The sequence below is a fragment of the Chelonia mydas genome, chromosome 2, assembly GCF_015237465.2.
Source record: "Chelonia mydas isolate rCheMyd1 chromosome 2, rCheMyd1.pri.v2, whole genome shotgun sequence".
In the NCBI taxonomy this organism is placed as follows: Eukaryota; Metazoa; Chordata; order Testudines; family Cheloniidae; genus Chelonia; species Chelonia mydas.
The window spans coordinates 260,879,206-260,891,965 of NC_057850.1; the positions used below are offsets into that span (position 1 = coordinate 260,879,206).

General features: G+C 46.0%; 1 protein-coding gene across 3 annotated transcripts in view; it reads right to left on the bottom strand.

Annotated features, from left to right (window-relative positions):
- Nucleotides 1-12,760, bottom strand: part of GIMAP8 (GTPase, IMAP family member 8) — a 641,187-nt gene that overhangs the window by 622,845 nt on the left and 5,582 nt on the right. For 2 of the 3 annotated variants that reach the window (XM_043541841.1, XM_037891444.2), the window contains exon 3: nucleotides 902-2,956. The exons of the other annotated variant lie outside the window; for it this stretch is intronic. In XM_043541841.1, the coding sequence (XP_043397776.1) occupies nucleotides 902-2,956 (2,055 nt within the window). The remainder of the gene's footprint in view (nucleotides 1-901; nucleotides 2,957-12,760) is intronic. 3 annotated transcript variants of the gene reach the window in all.

A 12,760-nucleotide genomic window follows, 5' to 3' on the forward strand; every position in this document is an offset into this window, starting at 1 on the left:
CTGGGCAGATCAGCCATATCTTTATCCAACTCTGGCCTTTGATCTTCCCCTTCTGTAACAGGTAATCAACAGAAAAAACCCTCCCCTCAGAGCGTAACTTCAAAAGGCTGGATTTTTGCATTGACCAGAGGTAAGTAATTTGCATTAACCTCGCCCTAGGGACTCCCCAGGAAATCCACTTAATATTTATTGTCCCAAAAGTCCATACTTGTCTGGCACATTTTCAATACAGCCTTTTGAACCACCACGTCTTACATCCATCACATCTCCTCACTAGAGAGGTTGTACACAATCCTGGCCCACAGCAATACATACAGTTAATACAATAAGATCTTTCAGTGATATTGCAGGAAATTGCCCTATCTACAGAGCCCTATCCAGCTACAGTGGAAGCTCTCCACCTCCAGAGTCTCTTGGCTCCTCTGTCCACACGTGCTCAGTATGATCCCCTGAGTTCATGAGCAGTACTATCTGTCCAATAATGTTCTGAATGTTGCTCCCTCAAATGATCTCAGATTTGGATCACTGACCCTAGCCAGTGCCCCCTGAGGCACACCAAATTTCAAGGCAATCCATGTAACCATGACAATTTTAGAGCACTTAGAAGAGTGAAGCTTTTCACAGGAAGCTGGTTGGTACCTTAACTTGACCAGACCTGGCAGCCCAGTATCATTTGTACAGTCCCCAGCAGATCCCAGTGGCTGGGTTGGGCCCTGTATGCATTACTCCAGTTCAGTTATTAAATTGCAAGAAATAGTTTGATTCTGAAGTCACGCCTACATTACACACTTGGGACATCTCAATTTTTCTTGCAAAGATAAATATAGTTTTACCTGAATGAACTACTCCAGAGTCCTGTGTTTGGGGTGGGAAGAAATATGCAAATATATTTAAATGTTACCTTTCTTTAGGGTTGAAATGGAAGTCTCCTCGCTTGGGTCACTCACAGCCCCATCCGCACACACAGCCGAAACCCGGAATCTGTAGAGTGTCTCAGGACTCAGTCCATCAATGCTATAGAACTGGGGTCTCTTTTCTGTCCTTCGTTCCAGCCATTTGTCTTTCCCCTCCTGACTTGTATCTCCTGCCTCCACTTTATATTCCACTTTATACTCCCTTATTCTGACTCCATCTCCAGTGACACTTGGACTCTCCCAGGTGAGGGCGATGGCAGATGAATCTACAATAACTGTTACGGGCTTCCCAGGCGGGCTGGTAGGAGAGAGAGTCTTCACAGGATCACTCACGTTGCTGCTCTCGCTGAGCCCTGGTTTGCTCACTGCAGCGTATCGGAACTGGTACTCGGTGTTTGCACGTAGCCCTGTTACTGTGAATGTCTCTTGCGTGTTATTTACATTCACAGCCGTCCAGTTCTCCTGCCCTACAATTCTGTACTCTGCCCGATAGCCGGATATCTCAGCTCTTCCATAGGCTGCTGGGTTAAATGTGAGCTGCACACGGTCATGTCTGATTCCATCAATCAGGGGAGGAAGAGGCTTTGATGGAGGCTCAAAGTTGGTGCTGATCAGCTCTCCCTCCTCATACAGGTAAATGGAAGTGCCTGGATTGTCCTTGTCTGGAACAGAGGCCACAATGAACCGAATCTTCCTGTTAGATTTGTTGACACTGACAAAATGTGAAAGGGACTTTGCAGATTTTCGAGCTTCTTTATATATTTCTTTTTCCTCAAACCATACTTTGGATTTTGGTTTCTCAGCGACAGAACTGGCTGATGCAGGATCATGAGTTTCCTTTATATACTGGGTCTGAAGCCATTGTTTTAAATCTGATAAATATGGCTCCTCTTCATGCAGTGAGGTGAATGTAAAGGAGACGATGAAGTCAAGCTCAGGGTCGAGTACTATTTCATCTAGTTCACTCTGAGAGGACACCACTTGTACATTGCTTAGGATCCTAAGGTAGGAATTCACATAATTCATCTCTTTCTCCTTTGTACCCAGAAATTCACTGAGTCTCTGGGTATTGAACGGTGACTGGTTTTTACATGACAAAATGTCCACCAGGCCCCCTTCCTCTTCTCCACCTCCACGGATTAACGGTAAGAGTCCCGCTAGCTGTTTCTGGAAAGTCTGTCTGTGCTGCTTACACAGATCTCTGAACCGCTGGATTTTCAGCTTGATTTCGGGGAAGCTTGTGGCAATCGGACTCTTCACCATGTCATTGCATCGCATGTTTACTTCTGCCAGTTCCTCCAGAGCAGTCTGAGCATCAGAAATCAGTGATAAGCTGATCTCCCGCACCAGCCGAGCAGCTCTGGAATCCAGCTTGGTCAGCGAGTACAGCCAGACTCTCACTGGCACGGCCTTCTCCCCGCTGTCACCCAGCAGCTTGGGGAGGGTGGAGTATGTTTGCATGGCATCTTGGAAATTAGTTGGATTTCTCTCAAGAGCAAAATCACCATGGAACTTGCAGTTAAATTTTTCAGCATTTACTTTTTCCTTTTCATCCATTTTGACAGCTCCTTCCCCTTCTATGGAAAACATGGATATCTTTTTCATTGTAATCTGGAGCTTTCCCTCTATCTCACGTACATTCTCAGAAGAAGAAACTTCCCGATCAAACATGAAGAAAGCCTGAGCCCCGTACAGCACAGCCGTGACCACATGGGTGGCCGTGCCTTGGTCAAATACAGCAGGATAAGAGACATTCTCTGTTCCTAAATGGTTCATAGTTAGTTGCTCAAACTTTGTTGTGGCAGAGTACTGGAGAGTAACTCTGGCCTGTTGTTTGGATGTTTTGGTGTCATTTAAGTATTTGGCAGATCCACTTACTTCAACCAACCCCCCCAGGAAACTGGCCTTCAGTGAGGCTGTGACATTGAGGGCACTGGCCTTGTCTTCAATGGTGTCAGATGCAATGATCTCAAATTCAGTCCTGGGTTGTGTTTTGGTGTTTACATCCTTGCGAAGCTGTTCCAGGCCCCACAGCGTGATCCCTGGAATAGTAGAGACAGACACATGGTAATGTAACTGATAGATGTACAGGACACAGAGTGTATCCATGTTTTAATTGTGTCTAGTTTCTGAGATTGAAAAATAACCAGTGACGGACATCAAGTAAACAAACCTGGTAACATACAAACGTGCCAAGTCAAGGCTGAACTCCACCCCTAACAACCTTCCCTTGCCCCCGGCTTCTTAGAGGACTTTGGAAGATGTGATCTTTTCTGATTTTTTTTTAATAAATCCCCCTTCAGAATGACTGAGTTCACTCCCCCCTCAGGAGTACACTGTCCCAGGTAGCAAGTGCTATAGTTATGATTGAAATGTCACTTCCATTAGAAACATCTGGTTTCTTTGATATAAGAAGCTAGGAATTGCCACGGTTGACCTGATCCGTGATCCATCTAGCGCAGTATTCTGTCTCTGAGAGTAGCCAGCACCAGATTCTTCACAGGAAGGTGCAAGAAACCCTACTATATTGTTGGAAAATCTGCCCTCATGAAGGTCTCATTGATCTCTAATAGTTGGAGATTGGCTTAAATCTTAAGCATGAGGTTTTATATCCCTTCCTAAACTTTCTTTTCATTGTTATAATCCCCGTATTCTTGTTACCCATATAAACTTCCAGTCCCTCTCAATGTCTAATCCTGGCCTCAGGACACATGGCTGGTGAGACGAAGGCAGCTGGGAGATTAAGGGAGTTAGCCGGCTGAGTTTGCCAGTGAAGGAAGGCAGGGAGGTAGGGTTTTTCTTTAACTTGAAGGCACTGCACAAGGAAGAACCTGCAATGCTGCACTGCCAACACCACTGCTAGCTCTTAATCTGCCTGCACTGGTGGGGCCCTGGCCAGACAGACATCCTGACTGGAGGCTTCTACCCAGATCCTCATCTTCACTTCATAGATTCATAGATTTTAAGGTCAGAAGGGACCATTATGATCGTCTAGTCCGACCTCCTGCACAACGCAGGCCACAGAATCTCACCCACCCACTCCTGTAACAACCCCTAACCTATGTCTGAGCCACTGGAGTCCTCAAATCGTGGTTTAAAGACTTCAAGGTGCAGAGAATCCTCCAGCAAGTGACCCGTGCCCCGTGCTGAAGAGGAAGGTGAAAAACCCCCAGGGCCTCTGCCAATCTACCCTGGGGAAAATTCCTTCCCGACCCCAAATATGGCGATCAGCTAAACCCTGAGCATGTGGGCAAGGCCCACCAGCCAGACACCCAGGAAAGAATTCTCTGTAGTAACTCAGATCCCACCCCATCTAACATCCCACCACAGGCCATTGGATTAAGTTTAGAAGTATGAGCAACAAGGGTGATGTCATGGTGGGAGTCTACTATAGACCACCGCACCAGGGGGATGAGGTGGATGAGGCTTTCTTCCGGCAACTCGCAGAAGTTACTAGATCGCAGGCCCTGGTTCTCATGGGAGACTTCAATCACCCTGATATCTGCTGGGAGAGCAATACAGCGGTGCACAGACAATCCAGGAAGTTTTTGGAAAATGTAGGGGACAATTTCCTGGTGCAAGTGCTGAAGGAACCAACTAAGGGCAGAGCTCTTCTTGACCTGCTGCTCACAAACCGGGAAGAATTAGTAGGGGAAGCAAAAGTGGATGGGAACCTGGGAGGCAGTGACCATGAGATGGTCAAGTTCAGGATCCTAACACAAGGAAGAAAGGAGAGCAGCAGAATACAGACCCTGGACTTCAGAAAAGCAGACTTGACTCCCTCAGGGAACTGATGGGCAAGATCCCCTGGGAGAATAACATGAGGGGGAAAGGAGTCCAGGAGAGCTGGCTGTATTTTAAAGAATCCTTATTGAGGTTACAGGGACAAACCTTCCCGATGTGTAGAAAGAATAGTAAATATGGCAGGCGACCAGCTTGGCTTCACAGTGAAATCCTTGCTGATCTTGAACACAAAAAAGAAGCTTACAAGAAGTGGAAGATTGGACAAAGGACCAGGGAGGAGTATAAAAATATTGCTCGGGCATGTAGGAGTGAAATCAGGAAGGCCAAATCACACCTGGAGTTGCAGCTAGCAAGAGATGTTAAGAGTAACAGGAAGGGTTTCTTCAGGTATGTTAGCAACAAGAAGAAAGTCAAGGTAAGTGTGGGCCCCTTACTGAATGAGGGAGGCAACCTAGTGACAGAGGATGTGGAAAAAGCTAATGTACTCAATGCTTTTTCTGCCTCTGTCTTCACGAACAAGGTCAGCTCCCAGACTACTGCACTGGGCAGCACAGCATGGGGAGGAGGTGACCAGCCCTCTGTGGAGAAAGAAGTGGTTCGGGACTATTTAGAAAAGCTAGACGTGCACAAGTCCACGGTGCTGGATGCGTTGCATCCGAGTGCTAAAGGAGTTGGCGGATTTGATTGCAGAGCCATTGGCCATTATCTTTGAAAACTCATGGCGATCGGGGGAGGTCCCAGATGACTGGAAAAAGGCTAATGTAGTGCCCATCTTTAAAAAGGGGAAGAAGGAGGATCCTGGGAACTTCCGGCCAGTCAGCCTCACGTCAGTCCCTGGAAGAATCATGGAGCGGGTCCTCAAGGAATCAATTCTGAAGCACTTAGAGGAGAGGAAAATGATCAGGAACAGTCAGCATGGATTCACCAAGGGCAAGTCATGCCTGACTAATCTAATTGCCTTCTATGATGAGATAACTGGCTCTGTGGATGAAGGGAAAGCAGTGGACGTGTTGTTCCTTGACTTTAGCAAAGCTTTTGACATGGTCTCCCACAGTATTCTTGCCAGCAAGTTAAAGAAGTATAGGTTGGATGAATGCACTATAAGGTGGATAGAAAGCTGGCTAGATTGTCGGGCTCAACGGGTAGTGATCAATGGCTCCATGTCTAGTTGGCAGCTGGTATCAAGTGGAGTGCCCCAGGGGTTGGTCCTGGGGCCGGTTTTGTTCAATATCTTCATAAATGATCTGGAGGATGTGTAGATTGCACCCTCAGCAAGTTTGCAGATGACACTAAAGTGGGAGGAGAGGTAGATACGCTGGAGGGTAGGGATAGGATACAGAGGGACCTAGACAAATTGGAGGATCGGGCCAAAAGAAATCTGATGAGGTTCAACAAGGACAAGTGCAGAGTCCTGCGCTTAGGACGGAAGAATCCAATGCACCGCTACAGACTAGGGACCGAATCGCTCGGCAGCAGTTCTGCAGAAAAGGACCTAGGCGTTACAGTGGACGAGAAGTTGGATATGAGTCAACAGTGTGCCCTTGTTGCCAAGAAGGCCAATGGCATTTTGGGATGTATAAGTAGGGGCATTGCCAGCAGCTCGAGGGATGTGATCGTTCCCCTCTATTCGACACTGTTGAGGCCTCATCTGGAGTACTGTGTCCAGTTTTGTGCCCCACACTACAAGAAGGATGTGGAAAAATTGGAAAGAGTCCAGGGGAGGGCAACAAAAATGATTAGGGGACTGGAACACATGACTTATGAGGATAGGCTGAGGGAACTGGGGATGTTTGGTCTTCAGAAGAGAAGAATGAGGGGGGATTTGATAGCTGCTTTCAACTACCTGAAAGGGGGTTCCAAAGAGGATGGCTCTAGACTGTTCTCAGTGGTAGCAGATGACAGAACAAGGAGTAATTGTCTCAAGTTGCAGTGGGGGAGATTTAGGTTGGATATTAGGAAAAACTTTTTCACTCTGAGGGTGGTGAAACACTGGAATGCGTTACCTAGGGAGGTGGTGGAATCTCCTTCCTTAGAAGTTTTTAAGGTCAGGCTTGACAAAGCCCTGGCTGGGATGATTTAGTCGGGGATCGGTCCTGCTTTGAGCAGGGGATTGGACTAGATGACCTCCTGAGGTCCCTTCCAACCCTGATGTTCTATGATTCTATGATTTACTGCTAATAGTCAAAGATCAATTAATTGCCAAAATTAGGCTATCCCATCATACCATCCCCTCCATAAACTTATCAAGCTTAGTGTTGAAGCCAGATATGTCTTTTGCCTCCACTACTCCCCTTGGAAGACTGGTCCAAAACTTCATTCCTCTGATGGTTAGAAACCTTCATCTAATTTCAAGTCTAAACTTCCTGATGGCCAGTTTATATCCATTTGTTCTTGTGTCCACGTTGGTACTGAGCTTAAATAATTCCTCTCCCTCCCTGGTATTTATCCCTCTGATGTATTTATAGAGAGGAATCCTATCTCCCCTCAACCTTCTTTTGGTTAGGCTAAACAAGCCAAGCTGTTTGAGTCTTCTTTCATAAGACAGGTTTTCCATTCCTCGGATCATCCTAGTAGCCCTTCTCTGTACCTGTTCGAGTTTGAATTCATCCTTCTTAAACATGGGAGACCAGAACTGCACACAGTATTCCAGGTGAGGTCTCACCAGTGCCTTGTATAACGATACTAACACCTCCTTATCCCTACTGGAAATACCTCGCCTGATGCATCCCTCGACCGCATTAGCTTTTTTCACGGCCATATCACATTGGCGGCTCATAGTCATTCTGTGATCAACCAATACTCCGAGGTCCTTCTCCTCCTCTGTTACTTCCAACTGATGCGTCCCCAGCTTATAACAAAAAATTTTGTCATTAATCCATAAATGCATGACCTTGCACTTTTCACTATTAAATTTCATCCTATTACTTTTACTCCAGTTTACAAGGTCATCCAGATCTTCCTGAATGATCTCCCGGTCCTTCTCTGTATTGGCAATACCTCCCAGCTTTGTATCGTCCGCAGACCTTATTAGCACACTCCCACTTTTTGTGCCAAGGTCAGTAATAAAAAGACTAAATAAGATTGGTCCCAAAACTGATCCCCAAGGAACTCCACTAGTAACCTCGCTCCAGCCTGACAGTTCACCTTTCGGTAGGACCCGTTGTAGTCTCCCCTTTAACCAATTCCTTATCCACCTTTCAATTTTCATGTTTCCCACTTGCTGGGAATGCACCCTGCATGTCCCTGCTGAAAACAGCCAGGAAGGGGGAACCAGCTGGTGTGAGAAGTGTCTGTCGGTGGAGTCCCTCAGGTAGCAGGTAGGAGATCTGCGGGAGGAGGTGGCTCATCTGTGTAGCATCCAGGAGCGTGAGGACTTCATCACCAGGATGGATGTGGAGACATCCGGGATGGAGAACGCTAGCTGACTAGGGATGACGACAGAGGCACCAGAGGAGGAAGAAGACCCGGCTGCTCTGCAGAAAGGAGACTGGCTGCTGGCCACCTTAGACAGCAGGCTGTGCTCCACTCCCCTCCCCACCCTGGCCCACCATCCATCGAGGTCAAGAACTGGCACGCTGTACTGGCCGCAGGAGGAGAGGAGCAGACTCCAGTGGCTGAGGAAGAGGAGCCGCCTGCTCCCAAGGCTGGGAGGCTCACGGCCACCACACCCACCAGGAGGGGACGTAGGGTGGTAGTGGTCAGAACTCCCTGCGGAGAGGGATGGAAGCCTCCATCTGCTGACCTGACCTGACGTCCCAGGAGGTGGGCTGCCTGCCTGGAGCCCTCACCCCAGGTGTTATGGAAAGGTTGCCAAGGCTCGTCCATCCATCTGGCTGCTACTGCACACTACACATCTACCTGGGCACTAATGATACTGCCAGCCTGCGCAGTGACTCCTGGGCTCTGGGAGTGAGGGTGAAGGAGTCACGGCCACATGTTGTGTTCTTGTCCATCCTCCTGGTTGAGGTTAAGGGCCCGGGCAGGGACGCGCACATCCTGGAGATGATGCACGGCTGTGCGGGTGGTGTCAAATGGTGGACTTTGGCTTCCTAAGTCACGGGAGGCTGTTTCAGGAAGGAAATCTGCTGGGAAGAGATGGGGTACACCTGACCAAGAAGGGGGGGAGCATCTTCAAGCACTGACTTGCCAACCTAGTGAGGAAGGCTTTAAATTAGGATCAAAGGGGCAGGTGACAAAAGTCGACAGGTAAGTATCAAAAAAGTGACCTTCACAGAGGGCTAGATGTTGCTGGGGTGAGTGGGAGGTGGAATGGAAAATTTATATTCTGGTCATAGGAGCAACAAGCGGGATAACAGAGGGGGAATCTGCTAAATATCTTGTCTATACAAAAATGCAAGGTGTATGGGGAATAGACAGGAAGAACTGGAAGTCTTAGTACATAAGCTAATTTAGTATTTAATTGGCATCACTGAGATTTGGTTGGATAAATCTCATGACTAGAATATTGGTGCATAGCGTGTTCAGGATGGAAAGGCAGCAAAAAAGGGAGGCGGGGTTGTACTATACATCAAGAGTATAGACACTTATGCTGTGGTCCAGGAGGTAAGAGGCCGACCCAGTTGAAATTCTATGGGTAAAGATAAAAGTGGGCAGGGGAAAACAGGGGTGATGTTATGGTAGGGGTCTTCTATAGACCATCAAATCAGGAGGAAGAGATGCATGAGGCATTTCTAGAGCAAATAACAGAAATATCCATACCACAAGACCTGATAGTAATAGGGGACTTCAACTACCCAGATATCTGTTGTAAAAATAATCCCACAAAATACGAAGTGTCCAGTAAGTTCTTGGAATGTGTTAGTGACAACTTCTTGTTTCAGAAGGTGGAGGAAGTAACAAGGGGGCAGCCATTTTAGACTTGATTCTGACTAAAAGGGAGGAAATTGGTGCAAATCTGAAAGTAAAAGGCAATTTGGGTGAAAGTGTTCATAAAATGATAGATTTTATTATTTTAAGGAAAGGGAAGAGTGAAAAGAGAGAATAAGACAATGGACTTCAAAGGAATAAACAGACTTCATTAGACTCAGAGAACTCTTAAGTAACGTTCCTGGGAAGAAAATCTAAGGAAAAAGAGGAGTTCAGGAGAGCTGACAGTTTGTAAAAGAGACAGTATTAAAGGCACAACTGCAAACTATCCTGATTTGAAGGTAAGATAAGAAAAATAGCAGGAGGACAATATGGCTTCATCAGGAGCTCTTCAGTAACCTGAAAATCAAAAAGAAACCCTACAAAAAGTGGGAACATGGATGAATTGCTAAGGAGTACAAAAGAATAGTATAAGCAGACAGGGACTAAATCAGAAAGGCTAAGGGACAAAATGAGTTACACCTAGCAAGGGACATAAAAGGCCATAAGAAGAGGGTTTGTAAAAATATATTAGGAGCAAAAGAAAGACGATGAAAAGTGTAGGTCCACTATTTAGTGTGGAAGGAAAGCTAATGACATCAAGAACACAGAAGTGTTTAATGCCTACTTTGCTTCAATCTTCTCTAAAACGGTAAATTGTGACTAGGTGCTTAATACAATTAGAATTAATAATAAAGGGGAAGGCACACAAGACAGAATAGCAAATGAACAGCTTAAAGAATATATAGATAATTAGATGTATTCAAGTCAGCAGGGCTTGACTAAATTCACCTTAAGGAACTAGCTGAAGCAGATCTTGGATCTATTAGTGATTATCTTTGAGAACTCATGGAGGAGGGGTGCGGTCCCGGAGAACAGGAGAAAAGCAAATATGGTACCTATCTTTAAAAAGGGGAACAAGGAGGACCTCGGGAATTATAGAACAGTCAGCCTACCTTCAGCCCTGGAAAGATACTGGAACAAGCTATTAAACAATCAGTTTGTAAGCACCTAGAAGATAACAGGGTAATAAGGTATAGCCAACATGGATTTTTCAGGAACCAGTCATGCCAAACCAACCTAACTGCCTTCTTTGACAGGGTTGCTGGCCTAGTGTTTAGGGGGAGAAGCAGGAGACATGATAGATCTTGATTTTAATACGGATTTTGACACAGTCCCACGTGACATTCCCATAAGAAACTAGAGAAATGCGGTATCGATGAAATTGCTATAAGGTAGGTGGGTAACTCGATGAAAGGCCGTGCTCAGAGAGTAGTTATCAATGGTTTGCTGTCAAACTAGGAGGATGTAGATAGTGGGGTCCTGCAGGGGTCTGTCCTGAGTCTGGTGCTAATCAGTATTTTGATCCGTGACTTGGACGATGGGGTGGAGAGCACACTGGTACAATTACCAGATGACACCAAGCTGCAAGCACTTTGCAGGACAGGATTAAAATTCAAAATGACCTTGTTGATTTCAGATCAATTCTCCAGTTTATAAAGATGAAATTCAACAAAGACAAATGCAAAGTACTACACTTAGGAGGAAAAATCAAATGCACAAATACAAGACAGGGAATACTGTCTAGGCAGTAGTACTGCAAAAAGAGAACTGGGGTTATAGTGGATCACAAAGTGAATAGGAGCCCACAATGGGATGCAGTTATGCAAAAGGCTAATGCCATTCTGGGGTGTGTTAACAGGAGTGTCATATGTAAGACCACGGGACGTAGTTGTCCCGCTCTTCTCGGCACTGGTGAGGCTTCTGCTGGAGTATTGTGTCCAGTTTTGGGTGTCACACTTCAGTAAAGATGTGGACAAATTGGAGAGTCCAGGGGAGCAGCAACAAAAATGATAAATGGTTTTTAGAAAACATGACCTTTGAGGATAGGTTAAAAAAAACAGGTATGTTTAGTCTTAAGAAAAGCAGACTGAGAGGGAACCTGATAACAGTCTTCAAATATGTTAAGGGCTGTTATAAAGATGACAGTGATCAATTGTTCTCCACATCCGCTGAAGGGAGGAGAAAAAGTAATCGGCTTAATCTGCAGCAAGGGAGATTTAAGTTCGATAATAGGAAAACTTTCTAACTATGGGAGTAGTGAAGCTCTGGAACAGGCTTCCAAGGGAGGTTGTGGAATCCCCGTCACTGGAGGTTTTGAAGAACAAGTTAGACAAACACCTGTCAAAGATGGTCAAGGTGCACTTATTCCTGCCTCAGCACAGGTAGCTGGACTAGATGACCTCTCAAAGATCCGTCCAGCCCTACATTTCTGTGATTCAGTGATATCTAGGGGCAGAGAGTTCGTCATGCTAATCACATTGCTTTAAAATGTATGTCCTTTTGTTGTTTAAATTAGGTGTATTTTAATTTCATAGTGTCCCCTTGTTCTTGTACTATGAAAGAGTAAATAGGTCCTGCGTATTTACCTTCTCTAACCCATTCATTCTTCTGTATCCCTGTAGCAATTTCCCCTTCTTCTTCTCTCCGTATGAAATATTTTGTTTTGTCAATCTCTCTTCCTGTGAAATTCTCCCCAAGCCTCTAGTCATTCTCATTGTCGCTGTCCAAACCCCCTTGGTTTCTGTTAGATCCTCTTTGTGATGGGATGGCCAGCACTGAACACACATTGCAGGGGAGGGTGGCCCATTGATTTATATGTAAGCAGGGTTTGAATGAGCTCTCCCCTGCCAGCTAGCTGGGGAGGGGGAAAGGCTTCAGGACAAGACTGTATTTACATGAACACACCCCCTCTGCCAAGGTATCCAGCAGACAGAGCTGTGTTGCCAAAGTGATCAGCTCTGGCTGGTGTTGGGTTAGAAATCACTTTGTATTGAATGAGCATAAGCTTTCGTGAGCTACAGCTCACTTCTATAGCTCACGAAAGCTTATGCTCAAATAAATTGGTTAGTCTCTAAGGTGCCACAAGTCCTCCTTTTCTTTTTGCGAATACAGACTAACACGGCTGCTACTCTGAAATTGTATTGAATGCAGGGGTAATGAAATGTTGTTATCCTGATTGTAGGAGTAAAGGGCAGCAGATCTGTGCTTAGCCTGTCCTGTTTGAGGGGGTCACCCTCAACTGAACTGAACTTGCTAAGAGGGAGTTTCGGATGCCAGAGCCCTGTGAAAGTAAGAAGGGGTGGGGGACAGGTGTCCCTGCTGGGAAGTGTGGGTTCTGCCTAAGAATCATAGGCATGGTTTAACTAGCCCCTTGCTACTGTTTAAAGATAGAG